The sequence below is a fragment of the Esox lucius genome, chromosome 14 (assembly GCF_011004845.1).
Source record: "Esox lucius isolate fEsoLuc1 chromosome 14, fEsoLuc1.pri, whole genome shotgun sequence".
NCBI lineage: Eukaryota > Metazoa > Chordata > Actinopteri > Esociformes > Esocidae > Esox > Esox lucius.
The window spans coordinates 33,184,725-33,198,583 of record NC_047582.1 but is presented as its reverse complement, the minus strand read 5'-3'; the positions used below and the strand labels follow the sequence as shown (position 1 = coordinate 33,198,583).

At 41.5% G+C, this 13,859-nt stretch overlaps 1 protein-coding gene across 3 annotated transcripts; it reads right to left on the bottom strand.

Moving 5' to 3' along the window:
• Positions 1–4,581: 4,581 nt before the first annotated feature.
• Positions 4,582–12,168, bottom strand: opn8c (opsin 8, group member c). Of its 3 annotated transcripts, none has more exons than XM_010878420.5 (4): positions 11,982–12,168; positions 9,535–9,828; positions 8,809–9,140; positions 4,582–6,514 (listed from the first exon to the last, which is right to left on the bottom strand). In XM_010878420.5, coding segments are annotated over exons 1-4 (1,074 nt in total). In that variant the 5' UTR covers positions 11,983–12,168; the 3' UTR covers positions 4,582–6,067. The 3 variants fall into 3 exon arrangements, with proteins under 3 accessions (XP_010876722.2, XP_010876718.2, XP_010876720.2); XM_010878416.5 differs by lacking the exon at positions 11,982–12,168 and adding an exon at positions 11,306–11,698; XM_010878418.5 differs by lacking the exon at positions 11,982–12,168 and adding an exon at positions 11,306–11,699 and having other exon boundaries at positions 6,089–6,514; positions 8,805–9,140.
• Positions 12,169–13,859: the final 1,691 nt, after the last annotated feature.

Sequence of the window (13,859 nt, the reverse complement as noted above, 5' to 3'; positions counted from 1 at the left end):
GATGTCCCTCAGTTAGAATGTGGAAAGTGGTTGTTGTGTGGACTGTTATGGTCGACTAAATGAAACCATTTGGTTACAGCAACACAACACACATGAATGGAACATCGACATGATACACATGTAGAGAACATCAACATGATACACATGTAGGGAACATCAACATGATACACATGTAGAGAACATCATCATGATACACATGTAGAGAACATCAACATGATACACATGTAGAGAACATCAACATGATACACATGTAGGGAACATCATCATGATACACATGTTAGAGAACATCAACATGATACACATGTAGGGAACATCATCATGATACACATGTAGGGAACATCATAATACACATGTAGAGAACATCAACATGATACACATGTAGGGAACATCAACATGATACACATGTAGAGAACATCATCATGATACACATGTAGGGAACATCAACATGATACACATGTAGAGAACATTATCATGATACACATGTAGGGAACATCATCATGATACACATGAAGGGAACATCAACATGATACACATGTAGGGAACATCAACATGATACACATGTAGGGAACATCAACATGATACACATGTAGAGAACATCATCATGATACACATGTAGGGAACATCATGATACACATGTAGGGAACATCAACATGATACACATGAAGGGAACATCAACATGATACACATGTAGGGAACATCATCATGATACACATGAAGGGAACATCAACATGATACACATGTAGAGAACATCAACATGATACACATGTAGGGAATATCAACATGATACACATGTAGGGAACATCATCATGATACACATGTAGGGAACATCAACATGATACACATGTAGGAAACATCAACATGATACACATGAAGGGAACATCAACATGATACACATGTAGGGAACATCAATATGATACACATGTAAAGAACATCATCATGATACACATGTAGGGAACATCATGATACACATGTTAGAGAACATCAACATGATACACATGAAGGGAACATCAACATGATACACATGTAGGGAACATCAACATGATACACATGAAGGGAACATCAACATGATACACATGTAGGGAACATCAATATGATACACATGTAGGGAACATCAACATGATACACATGTAGGGAACATCATCATGATACACATGAAGGGAACATCAACATGATACACATGTAGAGAACATCAACATGATACACATGTAGGGAATATCAACATGATACACATGTAGGGAACATCATCATGATACACATGTAGGGAACATCATCATGATACACATGTAGAGAACATCAACATGATACACATGTAGGGAACATCAACATGATACACATGTAGGAAACATCAACATGATACACATGTAGAGAACATCATCATGATACACATGTAGGGAACATCAACATGATACACATGTAGAGAACATCATCATGATACACATGTAGGGAACATCATGATACACATGTAGGGAACATCAACATGATACACATGAAGGGAACATCAACATGATACACATGTAGGGAACATCATCATGATACACATGAAGGGAACATCAACATGATACACATGTAGAGAACATCAACATGATACACATGTAGGGAATATCAACATGATACACATGTAGGGAACATCATCATGATACACATGTAGAGAACATCATCATGATACACATGTAGGGAACATCAACATGATACACATGTAGAGAACATCATCATGATACACATGTAGGGAACATCATCATGATACACATGAAGGGAACATCAACATGATACACATGTAGGGAACATCAATATGATACACATGTAAAGAACATCATCATGATACACATGTAGGGAACATCATGATACACATGTTAGAGAACATCAACATGATACACATGAAGGGAACATCAACATGATACACATGTAGGGAACATCAACATGATACACATGAAGGGAACATCAACATGATACACATGTAGGGAACATCAATATGATACACATGTAGGGAACATCAACATGATACACATGAAGGGAACATCATCATGATACACATGTAGAGAACATCATCATGATACACATGTAGGGAAACAGTGCCTTAAAAACAAGTCAACTGTTCATGTAAAAAGCTAAGGGACTGAGCTGGAGAAAACTTTCAATCAAAAGTATTTTATAAGGACACCACTGGCTAGGGCCATCCTGGCAGGAAATAGACCCGCCCTTTATGGCAGGCAAGGAATCGACTCCGCTTTAAATGTTCCTGTGTAATCTAGCCACTCGGCAAACCTTTAAATGTTCCTGTGTAATCTAGCCACTACGCAAACCTTTAAATGTTCCTGTGTAATCTAGCCACTACGCAAACCTTTAAATGTTCCTGTGTAATCTAGCCACTCGGCAAACCTTTAAATGTTCCTGTGTAATCTAGCCACTACGCAAACCTTTAAATGTTCCTGTGTAATCTAGCCACTACGCAAACCTTTAAATGTTCCTGTGTAATCTAGCCACTACGCAAACCTTTAAATGTTCCTGTGTAATCTAGCCACTACGCAAACCTTTAAATGTTCCTGTGTAATCTAGCCACTACGCAAACCTTTAAATGTTCCTGTGTAATCTAGCCACTACACAAACCTTTAAATGTTCCTGTGTAATCTTGCCACTACACAAACCTTTAAATGTTCCTGTGTAATCTTGCCACTACACAAACCTTTAGTCAATAAGAAACGTATGAAATGGAAAATATGACACTGCAGTCACATCAATCAACAGCACGGCATACAAAGCAAAGCCAAGGCTACGTAACAATGATGCTCTCCGATGAGGCCACTTTCACAGAAATCACACTCCTGAATGGTATTGAATTACAATCAAAAGATTTAAAGAGATTCTACCCTATCACACTGCCTTCACTTAGAATTTGGACAGGAGCCGAGCTTCAGTGTAATGATGATAATTACCATGATGATCCTTATACAGATGGTAAGAGAGATTCAGATCTGAACACTCATCACTTTAAAGCATGTGGACCGGAATCTAATTAATATCCCTAATGTGACTGTGGATGGGAATGTCATATCAGCAATTTGATCTTTAAGATTAATTATGTTTTTTTTATTCCCTGAAGCAATTTCCTTGGTCATGCAGCATAAAATCTAAGAAACACTGGGGGTGATATGTCAACGACACATTTCACATTTCAGACCATGTAAATGTTTTTTGTGTTCTACATCGTCACAGTCTTAACTCGCTCCGTCAGACAAACACAACAGGGGGGGAAAAAATGATATCAATGGTTGTGTTGGCCTCTATAGTCATGGCTTGATCAAAGCTGCTTTCCCCTTAATGACAACCAGGTGCTGGCATGCATCTCTGTGTGCCTGTATCCCAGCTTAGATGTCAGACCTCCACTTTAACCTCAACCTGGACCAGGCAGAGTTTCCTCCCTGGAGGAGCCAGGCTGTTACGAGACCTCCCGGTAAAAGTTGATAGGTCCATGGCATTTCCCTCCCAGACTGAAGGAACGTCGGTGTGATCCTGGACAGCACCCAGTTGTTCTCCACAAACATCATTGCAGTGGCTCACTTCTGCAGGTTCACGCCGAACCGCATCATTATGTATCACACAGGAAGCAGCACTGCTTCTAGTCCAGGCATGTTGTTATGTCAGATCCGTACTACTGTAACTCTCTAACATTTTCAGAGATGTACTCTTAAAAGAACATAATGGAGCTGAGCCAGTCAGGAGCTCTTGTTGTGACTAGATGCCGAACGTTGTAATCCCCTGTGACTCAGAAGAACATTGAAGTTTACAGAGGATATAAAGTTGGTAGGATTATCCACTCTCTAAATCAACTTTGGCCTCAGGAATCGTGGTGGGGAAATTTGCAAAAGCTGTGGCAAACTGCAGTCTGAACCCACTAAAAACTGCCTGATAACCCCCAGCGCTCAGGGGCTCCATCCAGTCAAATCAGATCAAATCTGTCCCTCACATGGTGAGGCTCTCTGATAATCTGGGATGGAAATTGGCTACTACGTCCATAGTCAAACAGTCCTGTCGGTTAAATATATTAGAATATATTATTATTAATAACAAACTTCTGATACATTTACTGTTATCATTAATATAAATGATATTTCATATTCTCATAAAAATATTTTAAATATATTAGGCATATATTTTAAATATACACTTGAGTCTTCTAAAGTCGTTTTGTTTTCAGCTACTTCCATCTAGACACAAACAGCGACCAAGCCACTAAAGGAGTCCGTCACCATAGTTTCCTAGCTAGCTTCTCCTTGTTGGCCTAAAAAATAAAAGTCCCTAATTTTTTGATGGTGCACAACGGTGCACCATCTTTAGCTTCAGTCACTTTTTATGAGGCACTGTTACTTAGAAAACAAAACTAGGAGAAGCCAGGAGCCCAATATTGTGACTAGCTTCATATACGTTACATGCCACGCCATGTCATTGTTTTGTTTCTTCCGAAATGTTCATGAATGCTATTAGATGGTTATCGCCCTCTGGTGTCCCAAGGTATTATATCCCCCCCGAACAAAAACTGTTTGCAAGCACAGTTCCTATTAAATCATTTAATGAGTAACTGACAATAATCAGTGCACTGGGTCACATATTTGGTAATGCATAACAGCAGCAGGACACAAACCAGAATTCAATAACATTTCAAAAACACAAACATACAAACCACAACTTTCAGTCATCTGACTGTAAATGATAAACCCCCAAAAGGGTAATTTAGCCTAAAGGGGTAATGTGCCTATGCAAGGACCATCCACAAAATATATTTCTCAAGCCGTAACCCCATTCTCTATGCCATTCCCCCAAATTAAACATGTTGTACATGTTTAGAAAAATTGCACATAATCATATAAACCTATTGTACTGAAATATACACTAAATAATGGAGATAACAGATGTTTTGGCTAAATACTTAATTTGTAAACATCAACAATAGTCCATAATACATCACCCTCACATAGCATCCTCCTACCAAAGAATCATAAAAAAACACATTGAAAGAAATTAATTGCGAGAAAATACATAGAAAAAACACAACATAAAACAGAACAATGGTTGTTACAGCAGCGTTGCCAACATTCAAACTGTCAGACCGAACGTTGCATGCTAACTAGCTAGTTCCTGCAACAACTGGACATAACAGACGCCGCACTCCGATGCGCCCCACTCAGACGGCATCCGGAGGAAACAGTTAGGCAATAGTGACGGGATTGTATAAATTAAATAACTCATGTTTTACATGAATAGATCATAAAAAAATTACAATATCAATAAAACATACAAAGAACTGAAACATTAAAAAATATTTCACAAAAGGTGGTCATTAACATTAACATACAAGACGGCCCATGATGACACATACTAAAGTATTCTTATGTGAGGTTTTGTGTGTCGAAGAGGCAAACATCACCTGCTTTTCCCACTTTATCAAGGAAGGAAGAGCCGTCCACGTCCATCATAAGAGCATCTGACCGAAGATCGAGTCCTAGAGCAGCAGGTTGAGAAACTGGTTGTTCTGTCCATGAGTATGACAGTTTGTCCTGACTGCTCCGATACGTAGCGCTGTGTTACAAGGGCTGCTAAAAGACTGGGAGAAGAAGTACCATGGCAGGCGAAGAGCTTTAAGGTCTGTTTGGGTTAACTACTAGCCCCCTAACATTTAACAATACAGTGCAGTCGATGAGTATTTGGACAGTGGCACAGGTTTTGTAGTTTTGGCTCAGCAATGATAGCATGATGACAGGGTTATATCACAGACTGTCCGCTTTTTTCAGGGTGATTCTTAGGCTCTGGAGCCTGCAGCCTTGCTGGCTCAGTTCAAGTGCCTATCACCTCAATCCTTTTTCCTCCCTTTGTGCTGGAACATTTGGGTGAACGTGCATCTGGAAGGACAAGAGGTTGGGGGGGGTGTGGGAATTAGCTGAGAGGTTGGGGGGGATTTGGGAATTAGCTGAGGGGTTGGGGGGGAGGGGGGGTTTGGGAATATAATTGGGAATTGGCTCAAATTCCAACGAATCCCAGAGTGGTTTCCAATTGCCCCTCCTTCTCGTCAACCCAATCAGTGTTCACCAGTGATAGTTCTACGATCCACAGCCGAGGGGTTCACTCTGATGTTGGACACCAGGTAGGAGAACCCACCGTCGTGGTGAAGAGGGTTGCCCTCTGTGTTCTTACTGTCATTGTTCCTCCTCTGGATGTTCTGCTCCCGCAGCTCGATCTGAATGGCGTTTGGCCCTTGGTCCACGCCAGGGCCAATCCGAACACGGTTCCTCCCCAAGCGGCGGCAGAGAGTGTGATGGAGACGCCGCAGCTCCTGCCGGAAGGCCTTGTTGAAGTAGAAGTAGATGAAGGGGTTGTAGATATGGGAGCTTTTGGCGAATAGTGCGGGGAACACAAAGCCCTCGGGTGCCATGTACCAGTTCCCCTTGTGAAAGATGAAGAGGAAGGAGACCACAGCATAGGGAGCCCAGGCCATCACAAAGCCAAAGCTGATGCAGAAGAACATCTGAAAGGGGTGGCAGAAAACAGAAAGGCTTTTTAAGATACCGGGTGAACTTGTTAACACTATTTGCACAGCATATCAAATTCCTCTACGCCAAATATTTCACTACTGCCTGGCCATGATTGTGTAGCCAGTGAACCATTTCTTTGTGGATTTCAGAGTGTGCTTTGGGCAACTGTCTTGCTGTAAAATCCTATTGGCAGAGGTTTTTTGGTAGTTGGTAGCAGTGGTATCATAGTTGGTAGCAGTGGCTAGAGCCCCGGTTCTTTTATCAATAGCCCCAGATCTCAAATTGACCAACAAAAAAAAATCCTGGGAGAACAAGTGCCATGGCAGGCGAAGGGCTGGAACTGAGATCAATTAGGGTTAACCCCGTAACATTAGAAAGTACAGTGCAGTCCAAAAGTATTTGGACAGAGACACAGGGCTTTACCTAGGGTGCCAATAATACTATATACATGCACATTCATGTTGTGCATGTATACAGATGATCACTAAAACATTCATTCATCATCATTATATCAAACACACAGTTGTCTAACCCAGAGGCGTTGCTAAGATCACAATACATTCAGGGCTTAGTCCACCACCCGCCCCGTCCGGGACAGAAAGTACAGTGTTTTGAATGTACACGCCGAAAGTTTCTATGTACAGGCTAGCGGCCTACACGTCCACATTGTCATAATGCACGATCGGAATTATAGAAGAATAGATCAGGGGCTATTTTTCTATTATTATAATTTTTGTTCCATTTGAGATATTCATAAAAGACCCGAGGCTATAGCCCCGGACGCCCAGGCCTAACGACCCCACTGGTCTATTCTAAAAGTGACCCGTCACCCGGTCTCAGACATGTCACCACCAATCACAATCCTGGAATGCTCTCGTCTGTTTCATCAGCTACAAACGGTTAACACTCCCTGTTTTGTCTTCGAAGCCAGTGATTTGTTTGGTGAGGTGCAGGGCGCTTCAGATGGAAGGAGATCTCACGCAGGTGATCATGTTCAACGCACAGCCATAATGGACATAACTTCCCAAAAGTGCAGCTGTTCCCCTTGTGAGAAAGCATATCTTTTTCTGATAATATAGGTGTATTTTCATACTCATATTCATAGAGTTCCTTACACCACTCACTGGAGATTCGTTCATCATTGAACACGGACCTTTACACCACTCACTGGAGATTCGTTCATCATTGAACACGGACCTTTACACCACTCACTGGAGATTTGTTCATCATTGAACACGGACCTTTACACCACTCACTGGAGATTCGTTCATCATTGAACACGGACCTTTACACCACTCACTGGAGATTTGTTCATCATTGAACACGGACCTTTACACCACTCACTGGAGATTCGTTCATCATTGAACACGGACCTTTACACCACTCACTGGAGCGATTGCAGCAGTTAATTTGTTTTGCCTGTTTTACCAACACGCTGATGGAAGAGAAAGAAGAGGGGCAAACGTGCGACTTGTTACTCAGTGATTCCCTGAGCAACAATTTATTGTATTTCCTCAGGGCCCTGCAGAGGTATGTCTCTCACCTTTCCTGTGCAGTCTAACTATTGACAGAACATACAGTGCTGGCTCTTGCCTTTTGGGGGCCCTAAGCAGCATTTGATTTGGGGCCCCCCTATCAACCAGGGCTCCCCAGTGGTAGGAGGACCCTAGCGTTCAGGAGCCCTAAGCGACCAAGCGCCGACGCGATACTAAGCAAACGTGCCAACGAGATACTGTAATCCGCCAATACAGAGCATTTTACTCGCAAATGTTCAATCCCTGGACAATAAAATGGACAAACTACATGCACGGATTAACTTTCAGCGGGACATTGCGAACTGTTATGTGCTAGAGTTCATGGAAAACTATCAGATGTTCTGTGATGAAGCCGATGGGTACACTGATGAATACATAGACTCTGTCTCAGCATGTATCTCCAAGTGTCTCGATGATGTCGTCCCGAGGGTCAATGTCAGGACTTGCCCCAACCAAAGCCCTGGGTAAATGGTAATGTCCGTGTTAGGCTCAGAGCACGGTCCTCCGCCTGTAGCTCTGGGAACCTGGAGGCTTTGTGGAGACCCAGATATGACCTTCGGAAGGCTACCGGGGATGGAAAAAGAGAATACACAAGAAGAGAGCAATGGGAAGAAGGCTTAACATCTGGGAAAGGAATTTTGTGAATAAACAACCAGGAACGCTTCTCCCCCTGACTTGGGTCCGTTATTATTCTGCAAAAGAGCCAGAAGCCAACACCCTTTAAACGAGACATGAAAGCACACCTTACCCACCAGAGAGAGGCGTCTCTCAGTGCGGCGCAGTTTGGTCTGGACTCCCCGGGCTGACAGGGAGTGGCTGAAATGGCACACCCGATAGAGGATGTGTATCTGAGACAGCACGATGAGCAGGATGGGCACCAGGGTGAACAACGCGAAGGAGCAGATGACGTAGAAGGCATCCTTGAAGGAGTTGTGGTAGCTGCGCCAGGCCACGGTGCAGGAGAGGCCATACGGCTCCGGGACGTACTCCCCCCAACCGAACAGCGGCAACGAGGACCAAGCCGCCGCGACCAGCCATGTGCCGCAGCACACCAGCCGGATGTTGGAGCTGTCCAGCCAGACCGCTGCGAGGGGAAAAGCCACCCACCACTTGGTTATCATCTCAAATTGATTTTTCATTATGTTTCCAGCTTCAAGTAATTGAATTTTGTCTTCTTTAGGCCAGTATCTAACTTGACCTATTTTTTTGTAATTTAGTTATGGTTTTGGTTATTGCTTTGGTAACAGGATCCAATTAAGGCACCCATAGCGGCACCTGCTATATTTAAGATAGGAAGTAAGGCCTAGATATGGCAATGTTTTTGAATGTACCATTGGTATTCAGCATAATAAATTTTTTATTCTATTGACCAAGCACTCGTTTTTGTTTTTAATTCTTTTCAGGGTCTTTTGTATCTCAAAAATAAAAGTTTCCCACAGCTTTACGAACAGACTCGTACTGAAACCCACTGTCCTCACCGTAGACCAGGCTGTAGCATGTCCTGATGTAGCGGATCACGCTGATGGAGGCGATGGTGAACATGCCACACAGGCCAAAGACGTAGCAGCCCAGGCCGTAGTACGTGCATGTGATGTGGTTCCCCATCCAGGCGTGGTTAAAAGACGAGAGAATGGACAGGGGGTACATACAGACACAGGACAGGAAGTCCACCGCGGCAAGGTTGACGCTGAGGAGCTCCAGGCCCTCGATCCTCTTCCTTCGCCGGTAGGAGATGACCAGCACCAGGCCATTGCCAATGATGGACAGGAGCACTGGAGTCGAGAGAGATAGAGAGGGGGAGAGGGAGAGATTGAGAGGGGGAGGCGAGGGAGGACAGGATGTAATCAACGGAGGTAATCCTTGGAGAGCCAAAGGTCCGTCATTTCCTTTAAAACTGTGTCCAAAAGCTGTATTTGCAGTACGATATCTTTTGAGCGGTTCGATTATTTTGTAAACTTGTATAAATCGCACTCTTGAGCTGCTGTGGCAGCAGTACCTTCTCAGGTAGTGTGATGATGCTACATCAAAGGATCCCATGGGTTGAGGAGAAATGCCAGAGTTTGACATGTGCACAAAGGCCAGTTCTAGGTTTAAGCAACATAAGTGGTCGCTTATGGCCTCCTACCACTATGGAGGTCCGGCCCGATAGGGGGGCCCCAAATGAAATTATGCTTAGGGCCCCCAAAAGCCAAGAGCCGTCACTGTATGTTCTGTCGATAGTTAGACTCCACAGGAAAGGTATGAGACATACCTCTGCAGGGGCCTGAGGAAATACAATAAATTGTTGCTCAGGGAACCACTAAGTAACAAGTCAATAATAACAGAGACAGAGAGAGGGTTTACTGAAATAGAAGCTGTACCAGGCAAGAAAGTAGTTGGGGTCAATAAATATAGACTCTGAGCAATAACCCATGATTAGTGTGTGCAATACAGAAATTAGGTAGTACTGTAAACACAAATTAACCGCTGACAAAGAGCATTGCGTATGTTTTCTGTTTATACAATGAGACAGTCGGATGTTAAAATAGAGGAAAAACCAACACCTCTGACAGAGATACAAAAAAGGATGATGAAACTAAGAAACATTAGCCTACACTGGTTCCCAGATTTGAACAAGATAGGATGTCATAACAACTCCATTGCTCATTGTCAAGCCATTCACACGTGACAAGAGGTGTAACAGCACAACTGGTGTCTGATAGGAGGAAAAAAGGAAGACGTGCCCCACCCGTTACAAAAATAAAATATGACTTTTTTTTAGAACCATATAACCATTTCTGAGTGTATTTACAAACCAAATATCACAAGATGTTGAATAATCTACAAAGTCCACAACTTCTCTGATGAGAGAATGTGCATAATGTAATAATGTTCATGAACATGGTCAAAATGTAACACTTAATAGATATTTCATTAAACAACGCGTCCTGTTATACCATTGCATACAACCAATTTAACAATATTAAATGCTTATTATTACATACTAATAATGTCTCCTAAACATGAAAAAAAGCACAGTAAGTATAATTAGCTTACCTTTTGGAAATAAAAGTGTACTTTATCTTAGGTATTAAAGACGTATAGGCTATTATGTTACGTGTAGGAACAACCATATTCACTAAACTATTATAAATCAACATGTGCTATGTCTATATCAAATAGAGACCAAAATCACCCTTTTTATTTACTATGATACATTTTTGGATGATCCGAGGTGAGAGGGATGACTATTATAAAAGTCCAACTTACCCACGGAGAGTATAATAAACCCCACGCCTATGTCAGCACCCGGCGCGAGTTTGGAGGAGAAAACAGAGACGGTCGGGCTCTGCTCCACATCTTTGCGGAACGACGAGTTCAGGTTGAGCATTTTCAGTTAACATCACCAGACCAAAACTTGGAGCCTTAAGACTCCGTCTCAACATTTATTAGGCAGCAAAAACAAATCGCTTACGCTTGGCATTGGATCACATGTTCATGTCGGTCTCCTCATGCTTTGTAATTAGCATAACATGAACATCTCAAGCTTCTTTTCAAACAGCCAGATAGGATGTGCATTTTCTCCTTTCATCCATGAAGAGTGCCGAGAAGTAGATTATTTGGACAGACTCAAATGTTTATACTGGTGTGTGGGTGTGCTTATACTTCATTACGTTTCTGTTTTGCATTTGTAGCTGATACAAAAACAACTTGTATTCATCTGTTCAAGTCAACCCCTCCTATTCTATCGACTTAAATTATCGATTGTCAATTGCATGCATTCTGCGGAAGAGTAGCTACCACGTAAAAAATCTATAAGATGATTTTTGGGGGGGACTAAGGCATTTTTGTGACTAGCTTTTTTTTCTCTTCAGATTTTTCTTTTGTCGCGATGTCTATTTGTTGTTCATATAAATGCATGCAGCAAGAATGCATTCGTACTCACTTTTAGTAGTCTAACTTTTTTATTTGATCTCTGCGGCTTGGACACGGCATTCGTCTAAAATAGACAAGGCGCCTATATGTAACGAAGCAGAGCGGAGAGACGCTTCTGGGACGCTTCCAAAACGCTCCGCGGCTCGTCTGGTGAAATCACAAGCATTGACTAGTGTGGCCGCGATCTGCACCGGCGGCCGCGTCGAAGCCGGAACGCGCCGCAGAAGCGCTTGGTTAAATCTAGTACAGAAAGTGATTTTAAAAAGTAGCCTACTTGTATAGAGCCATTCAGTATTTATGCATCTTGAGAACCCATTAAAATGTTCAGTAACCTTACACAGGACTTGACATGAGGGATATTATTTGCTATATAAAAAGATAATTACATATGGCACAAACGCTCTGCCTAATTTATGTACATTTTCAATCGTTAGACTCTCTGATTTTCACATATTGATACTTGCCTATATGTTTTACAATTCTAGAACTATTAAATAACTTTATGGTAGAACCCCCAAAATCAAGGAAAAAATACAAAAACAAAAGGCAGTCAACGCCGGACAGGCAGAGTATTGTAGTTTATTGTTGTTTGTTGATCTCGTGATCTAGCCAATACAGCTGCCTCGGGTGAAATGCTCCGGGTGGGGTATGGCCTTGCCGAAATTACCCCTAAGTACATGTTCTGTTTCTAAACACGATTTTATGAATAATTTCAAAAACAGAGTTAGTAATGATTCACCTCTGAAAAAAAAGATATGAAATATTAATGGATTATGCACATTATTGCAAAGATATTTCAAATATTGTTTGCTCTTTGGGGTTTAAGGCCGGCTGTTTCTGTAAAAGCACTTTGTGACAACTGCTGTTGTAAAAAGGGCTTTATAAATAAATTTGATTGATTGAAATTGCAGTTGGTTTTTAAGGTACACTCTTAAAAAAGAAGGCTCATTCGGTTTCTATATAAAACCATAGGGTTCTTTACCGTATAACAAAGAGCTATTAAAGGAAAATGGTTCTTTATGGAGTCTTGCAAAAGCAAAATAACCTTTTTTTTTTATAAAAATGGTTCTCTTGGCTTTATTAGGGTTATATGCTATATATAATATAAATAAACACTATTTACTGACTTGCAGGATATTTGACTTAATTATTTAACATTTTGGATAAAGATGTATAACAGGTAAAGCAGATAACACAAGGTTCAGAGTAAGAAGCTTTATTGAAACAAAGGATAAAACATAATAAGCACTGATTATCATTTTTCTCGATATCGTAGGCTACATTTCAAAAGCATAGCCTACCATTATACAAGTACAGCTACAGTAGCACCTACTGTTTTCAGTATTTCTACTCTATATCACGGCAGAGTTGCCCCTATATTAATGTAACTGCATGTGGGTCGTGAGGGTAGTCTATCTGCCAGAGGTGCAGAGTGGCTTTGCATTGACCATCTTTGAAATGTCAAGTCTAATGTAGAACTGGGATGCAAAAGATCCAAAATGATAATAGATAAAAGTTTTGCTCACTTTATCCACAACCTGTTACAGTACATCAGATTTAAGTCTAGCTGGAATCAGACAACTTCCCAACCTGAGTAGACGATACGTACACAGACCATCACTACAAGTCGTAATAGCCGGATATATCAATACATGTACTGTACCCTAATCCTTGGGAGAATTCTGTTTTCAGATATGCACGAGCATTTAAATTTTAACGGACAAAATTCAGTTTATTCCTTTGGCGGAGTGATTTACTGGTGAGTACAATATTTTAACTTACGCTACATTCCCGTAAATTATAATAACAATATAGTAAATAGTTAGAGGTTATACAACGCAAGTGGGTTGCTAATGTTGATCATTACGACTAACTATTACGACCTTGG

What these genes read in the sequence shown, in the direction of transcription:
- opn8c (XM_010878416.5), bottom strand. Translation starts at nt 11,426, where the DNA reads ATGCTCAACCTGAACTCGTCGTTCCGCAAAGATGTGGAGCAGAGCCCG. An exon ending in GTTTATTATACTCTCCGTGG is followed by an intron (nt 9,829 to 11,305) that starts GTAAGTTGGACT and finishes TCTCGACTCCAG; the next exon opens with TGCTCCTGTCCATCATTGGC. An exon ending in ATGCTACAGCCTGGTCTACG is followed by an intron (nt 9,141 to 9,534) that starts GTGAGGACAGTG and finishes TTCCCCTCGCAG; the next exon opens with CGGTCTGGCTGGACAGCTCC.